We start from the raw sequence: 7500 nt of genomic DNA on the forward strand, positions 1-7500 counted from the left end.
AAGTGCACAGTGACACGCGTTGTATGCAGCTGTTTTGTGTTGCAGCGCGCGTGTAGTGTTGTTGTTCTTATCCATATATGCGCCTCGGTTCGTCCCGTTTGTTCCACGCCAGGTGTCGACGCAGTCGTTGGCGCAAATTTCTTATTATTTTAACTGTGTATGTAATCGCGGCTAGTAGCACACATGATTTTTTAGGAGCACGATGAAAAGTTATCAAATAATGTGTTTGAGGGCCCTCCTATATACAGCTTTAGTCCCCACACGTGTCAATATTTGCCATTGACAAAGAACAGAGAAATTAGGTCGAAATGCCGCTAAATATGACGTAAATTAAAATGTATTATATATATATATGTTTTTAATTGAATGTAAATACTTTACTTATAAAAAAACCTGGCAACCCGCACCCCGCGGTCATTTTCCGCTAACCTGAGCGGTGCTCCCTAGCCTGCTGGAGGGGTTCACATCATCCCATGCACCCTCGAGAGGAAAAAGAAGGAAAATAAATGCAGCCTTAAGCCTACGTACCAATGTGGTCTTGTGGAGCTTGATCACCTCCTCCTCCTCCTTTTTTCCCCAAATTGCCAATCCCAATAAATGCCAAAGTAGCCTAGTGTGAATACTTCCACAGCCTAATGACTAAAGGAGAAACTATCAGTCTTCTCCGAAATCTGTCAATGTTTGTCAACTCAGCAGGTGTTGACAACGCATAGTAAACAGAAGCCGTGTGTGTGTCACAGCAAAAGTGGTGACCTATAGAATCCTGTATATAGAAGCATCACGCAATCGTCTCCCTCCCTGTGTGGGTCACGTGGTGGGCTTTGAGCAAAGTGTGTGTGGCTGGCTGGCCTGTGTTTTGCTGCGTGGGGATCGCCATGTGAGGGGGCTAGCCAATAAGGGCCCTGTGTTGCATGTGGAGAATTGTGTAGGTTAGTGTGTGTGGTGTAGCCGAACGGGGTGGTGAGAACATGAGGGGGATGTAGCACAGCAATCGGTGACCCCTACGTTAAGCTGTGTTGCTCCCAGCATGCAGTGCAAATGCGTGTTGTAGCAACCGTAGCCAATGGGAAAACAGGATGCAGTGTTGCCAGGTCCGCGAATTGTAAGCGAGTTGTAAGTAGCGTGTTGAATGGCATTTTTTCTGGGCTTGTTTTCATAGACCTGGCAACAAATTAGGCGGGGGTGTCGGTGCTTGTGGCGTGTTTGTGTTTATTATTGATAGTGATATTGTGTGTGAGTGTGGACGGGAGGCGGCTTTAGTGGCAGTGCAATGACAGTTTTTACGCGGATGGTGTTGAGTGTGGGCGTGCGGCGCGACATGAGGAGATAGCCGCCGATCGACGCGGAGGGTAAGGCTGTGTCGTCTTAGTGTGTTGTTGCAGTGTGTGTTGCAGCGTGTTGCAGCGTGTGAGTGACGTAGTAGCTGGTGACTTTGGGTTGGGTCCCTTTTCCTTTTGGGCACACCTTTTCAAATGTATAATAGATAGGCATGTAAGGATTCACTATGGAACAACTCACGATGCGATGGATTTAAACGGCACCATTTTTTCGTCTTTTCTTTTCATGAAAAACGCCAAGGTGTCACAGTCATGACTTTTGTCATTCATTGTACAGTCTAGGTCTTGTATTTCCCTGGTCTAGTTTTCATGGTTCTGTTTGTTTGCTCCAGCTGTGTCTCATTTTGTAATCAACCCTCATGTGTATATCAGTCTTGTTCCCCAGTCAGTCCTTGTTGAGTCATTGTATCCTGTCACCTGTTTCAGTCTGTTTTAAGTTGTTCTTGTTCACCTGTCTTCTGTATTAAAACACCAATTCATGGTTTTGAACACTACATGCCTGGCTGTCCTGCGTTTGGGTCCTTACCTCACCTACACGTGACACAAGGTGTTTTTCATGAAATCCAACATGCGCCAGGAACGCCTTTAACCCAATAAAGGCCAGGATCGTGGCATTACGTTAATTTATCCTCCCCCCGCCTGTGCCAGAACATAATGTTACGTCTTTAATCCTCTCCTCTCCTCTCCTCTCCTCTCCTCTCCTCTCCTCTCCTCTCCTCTCCTCTCCTCTCCTCTCCTCTCCTCTCCTCTCCTCTCCTCTCCTCTCCTCTCCTCTCCTCTCCTCTCCTCCCCTCTCCTCTCCTCTCCTCTCTAAATGTATACGTACTTGCAGATGACGCTGCCGCGGGCCTTGCTGTGGCAGGGTTTGATCTGCAGCGAGCAGGCCACAGCCTTCCACATCTCGCCTCTCTCCTCTCCTCTCCTCTCCTCTCCTCTCCTCTCCTCTCTAAATGTATACGTACTTGCAGATGACGCTGCCGCGGGCCTTGCTGTGGCAGGGTTTGATCTGCAGCGAGCAGGCCACAGCCTTCCACATCTCGGGACGGCAGGTCCTGATGTCGAGCACGGGGATGTTCATGAAGGGCATCTTGATGGTGCCGTTGGACCACAGCTTGATGTCGTTCATGGCGCCCTGGTCCGACTGCACGTTGCAGCTGCGGAACAGCTCCGTGGGCCTGCGTTGGTGTGTGGGGCGAGGGGGGAGGGGAAGGGAGAGCGCATGGTTATAATAGTTAAAGTAGCATTCAGTGATTTGGGTGATTTAGAAAACCCCCCGGTCCGCACCCGGTAACAAGATGTTCACATTCACGCAATACAGTGGGGGAGCCACGCGACAGGCCAACAGCACGCACACCAAGGCCCACCCCCGCTCGATCATGATTGGTGGAAGGCCCCTCTCTATCCTGATTGGATGAAGGCTGGGCCACCTATAAAACTAAACCTATGGTTTTTTTGACCCCCAGGGGTTAACTGGGGACAGGGAGGAACTCCTTATATGGTCAGCAGACTCTATAGTAGGGAGGATTATCACAGCAAAACAAAAAAAGAAGTGATATTTGAATGAAGTGACATCACTGAATATACCTTTAACGAAAACGGAAAATAAAATTGAAAAAAACCTTTTTGTTAAAGAGCTTGTAGATCTGCTATATTTCACTAGTTTGGGTGCCTGGCAAACATAATCTCTCTTTTGAGTCTCGACCTGAAGAGTCCGGGAACCTCTTTATTACTTTGTATATTATCTTTGGTGAGAACCACATATAAGCCCTCCATGGGTTTCTTTTCTCACCTGCACATATTTCTCTTTTATTGATGTTACCCTTGTTTGTACTGTTTTTATTGTGCGAATAAAACTAAAGCTAAAACTAAAACCACTGCTCTATATGTCACAATCTCAAGCTTTCAAATGTATAAAATGTATACAAATCAGAAGTCATAGAGATTATTGCTTTTGCAACACTCTTAGCTATAGAAGAAGAATATTACTAGCTGTGGAAATCTCCAAAATCACGTACACTCTCATTCAATCGGACACAATTGTCAAAACTGTGCTTTACGTATACAGTACTTGACTAAATGTACTTGTACCACTGGGGAAGAATCACTGGTCTAAAAAAAATTCTTGGACGTGCGCCAGTGGCTGCTGTGTGCCCTGAGGAGGAGGGGTGGGGGGCGTGGGAGGGGGGGTAGGTAACCTCAAGCTTCTCTTGAGGTTAAGTACGGAGGAGGTAAAAAAATAAAAATAAAGCCATGATGGTTGTTTTCCTCTAATCCCGCCCGGCAACCAGGAAGCCTCTCTGATCTTTGATTGGAGGGTCTATACTCTGGAAGTGAGTCAGCTAATTGGTGGGTTTGGAGGGCTTCCATCACGCCGGGTTTGTTGAGTGCGGGCTGGGAGTGGGGGGGTGTGGTCGCCGCCCAAGGCCCGCCAACACACCAGAGCCAGCGCCGATTAGATCAGGGGTTCCCAACGTTTTTTGGCTGGGGGACCCCCTGAAATGCTTTGGCCATGTCTCGCGACCCCCGCCCCGCCCCTGAACGATAGTAGATTTACAAGCACATAACGACTGGGAAACCTTTGAGCCGAGGTGCTCGTGAGTATAGTGTAATACAAACGTTGTGGTTGTCCCATTCCCCGGGTTCTGACCTGAGCCTCACCCCTGCGCACGCACGCACGCACGCACGCACGCACGCACGCACGCACGCACGCACGCACGCACGCACGCACGCACGCACGCACGCACGCACACACGCACGCACACCATTGCTATCCGCCATAAAACCAAGTCTATTTATTTCATACATAAATGCTCTACCTCATCATAGGAGATCGTCACGCAAAAGTATTGAAAATAGGAGATCTATAAGCACTAGCAGATCGGCCATTTTCAGTTTTGGACATGCAAGATTTCCACCCAACAGCAATTGTTAATACCAGTGAAAACACACACGCACACGCACACACACACACACACACACACACACACACACACACACACACACACACACACACCGCAACACAGAGCACACAGACCCCTATAGATTCATGTGTGTTTGATGCGGGGTCCTGTAGGCGAGTGGGGGGGTGAGGGGTCCTGTGCTTTTTGAAGCCCCCACAGCGAGGGGCCACCGACTCACACCGCGATCAACCGGAGCTCTTCAAAGCACACCGGAGGAGCCGCACGCACGCGCACACAAACACACGCACGCACGCACAGTGGGGGGCGCCCCTGTGCCATCGCCAACATCTAAAAAACATTGGATTTTGCCCGAAGGGGAGATCTATATAAACACTTTGAGGTCTCTAGTTGCCGTTCCCGAATGACGTTAGTTCTTCAAAGTGAACGTCGACGCGAGCGAAATATCGACTCTGTTCCGGGTGGAAAAAACCTCACATTGCCCAAAGCGATGACCTTTTATTTCAAAATGAAATAAAAACCCATCCAGCTTAACCCATTTTGGGCGGAAACCCCTTTTGGTGTTAGCATTATGTTATGCTTAAGCTATTGAAAAATAGCAGATCTACAAGCTCGTAGCGCGCCACTCGGTGGCGCGCTACGAGCTTGTAGATCTGCTATTTTTGAAAAATCGAAGAACGACTGACATAGAAACATAGCTTTTTCAGAAAACTTTTTTTAGAATCTGATCTCAGGTCAAAATGGGTTAAAGCTCGCTCTCAAAGGTGCTGGAAAATGTAACTTTTCCAACTCCATTGAGTTATAATATTGTACTTCCGGCAGTCTTTTCCGGGTGCTTCAAAACGCCACTGAGTAACTTCCATCGAAATGAACAGCAGGGGGGGCGGGGCTAACGCTCCGGTTCGGTCTCTATCCTTTCATTACTCTACGGTGTGCACAGAGCCCAGCGCAGCGCGGTCGTTAGCGCGCCATCAGTTCAGTGATGAAGTGCACCTGGTGGTGCTCTGAGAGGTCGGTCTGACCTGTTGTTGAAGTTGCGGTGCAGTTAGATCAGGAGAGAGAGAGAGAGACACTGACCTGTTATTGAAGTTGGTGCAGTAGGCCAGGTCCTTGCAGCCCAGCTGGCAGGGCTCTCGTACGTCTGCCAGGCAGGTGATGAGCTCCGTCTCCACAGGGTTGTACTCGCACAGCTGGTCAAACTCCTGCCACGTCTGAGTGCCCCAGTTGGTGCTGATCTCCTGGCACATGTCCCTGTATGTGTGTGTGTGTGTGTGTGTGTGTGTGAGAGAGAGAGAGACATTAGAGACAGACAGAGAGAGAGAGAGGGAGAGAGAGATAGAGAGAGGCACCCATAGACTGTAAAAAATAAAGACGAAGGTCACATCGTCTGCGGCTGACGTACACTATATATACATATACGTTTTATATAATTGTATTTATATGGATCTGAAACGGCACCATTAAAAAATAAAACGTTTAGCTCTTAGCCGGTTGCTATAGGCAACGCCTTGCTCACCCCGGCATGCATAGACTACTGTTATAATTAGGATCTTCTATGGGTCTTTACTCGAAAACTACGCCGCTGTCCGTTGTGCTGATCAGAACCAAGGTTCGGATCCGATTTCAGATTTTTCATCGCATCGCGATTGCAATAGGAGCGTTAATGGAGAAAGACAGCTAGCGTGAGCCAGAGCCATAGAGTATAGACAGAGTTACGCAAACTCTGTTCACTTCATGGGGCCAGTGACTCCAATGGCGGCTCTTCTACATAGACTTCTATAGACGCCTTATCAGACGACGTCACACTGATAAGAAACAGCATGCGCGCGCATAAAGGCAGCAGAAGAGCACCACCTCTCATAAGATGCAATGGAAAAGTTCTAACTGCACTCACGTGTAAAAAATGCCCCATCAAACTTTCAGATCCTGTTTTTCTCCCAGTGTGGAGGAAGAATGATTAGGATTTTTATTGTGATCTCTCACCCTTGAAATATATAATCCTTGGTTTCTGTTGTGTTTGAACAATAATAGCAATTCAAAACAGTTGTCCTCAAAACCACACCTCCAGTCGCTGTCATAAGAACGGGAGGTGCGCTCATGAACACGGCAGCAGAGCCTATTTGTGCACGGCTGCACGCGCACCTGCAGTCCATCAAGTATAATTTATGCTTCGTCCCGCGATGGTGTCGCGCACGCAGACCTCTAAGCTCACAACAGTCGCATCTGCGATGCGATGTGAGCTTGTATATCAGCTGTTCTCTGTGCGCAATACTGTTGGGCTAGTATAAATGTCTCCTAGGGTGCATCTTTGCACCTCACTAGCCAACTCACAAGAGGAGGTTGAATGGACTGAAACCAGCAGGTTTGGAGATCTGTTGGGAATTGATTACATGAAACAGTCACCCGTGCGCCCAGTCCCAATGTTGGTCTATTGGTTTGTCCCTATTTGAAGGCTTCAAATGGGGACAACCAGAAGTTTACAGAATGCATTGCAGTCTATGGGCTCGCGTGAGTACATGAACCACGTGACCGGGCTGTTTTCTGCCCCCTCAATATCGCAACTCTTCTACTAGATGGCTTTGGCGTGAGCTAATGCTAACATTAGCCTTTTCTTCTCCTCTCATTTGCCGAGATGGGAAAACAGAAGTGCTTTGACTCCCCAATTCCGGCCCCGCGCAAGCTAACTACCATGCACTTGTGGCCACACGGCAACAGTCTTACAGTCGCCAAAGTGTGAATTTCTTCAAAAATGTCCATCAACTATTTTCCTTTGCTGTCGTCTCGGGATGGTATGAAGAAATCACACCCGTGTGAACTGAGTGGTGCAACTCCCCTCCCCCCCGCCTCTCTCAATCTCTCTCTCATTAGCAGGCAACAGTGCAGCACTATCTCTCTCTCTCTGTTTCTGGCACAACAGCGCCACTTTTGCCCCTACTGGTACTCATAGTCACACACATAGTCACACACATGTCCCATAGGTTAACACGGACATTGCTGTTCCTTGGAGTGGTTGCACCACTCAAAAAAGCCCCACATGCCTGCAGAGGGACGTGTTGGCCTTGGCGCAGCAGTGCAGCTTGGCGCAGTCCATCTTGGCGGGCGGCGACACCACCTCGTCCGTCTTGGCGTTGGGCGGGTGGGCGCTGCCCAGGAAGCACTGCCACAGCGGGTCCTGGGGCAGCGGCTGGGAGCCGCACTCGTCGATCAGGCCCTCCATGATCTCGTGCTCCGTGGTCATGGTGCGC

At 48.9% G+C, this 7500-nt stretch overlaps 1 protein-coding gene across 1 annotated transcript in view; it reads right to left on the bottom strand.

The window, feature by feature from the left end:
- reck (reversion-inducing-cysteine-rich protein with kazal motifs) overlaps positions 1-7500 on the bottom strand; it is a 223380-nt gene that overhangs the window by 126447 nt on the left and 89433 nt on the right. Inside the window, exons 9-11 of the mRNA XM_079489964.1 lie at positions 7294-7500; positions 5333-5506; positions 2300-2512 (exon numbers count right to left, since the gene is read on the bottom strand). The exon at positions 7294-7500 is cut by the window's right edge and continues 61 nt beyond it. Of these exons, the coding sequence (XP_079346090.1) occupies positions 2300-2512; positions 5333-5506; positions 7294-7500 (594 nt within the window). The remainder of the gene's footprint in view (positions 1-2299; positions 2513-5332; positions 5507-7293) is intronic.

Source organism: Electrona antarctica (assembly GCF_951216825.1).
Source record: "Electrona antarctica genome assembly, chromosome: 20".
NCBI classification, from domain to species: domain Eukaryota; kingdom Metazoa; phylum Chordata; class Actinopteri; order Myctophiformes; family Myctophidae; genus Electrona; species Electrona antarctica.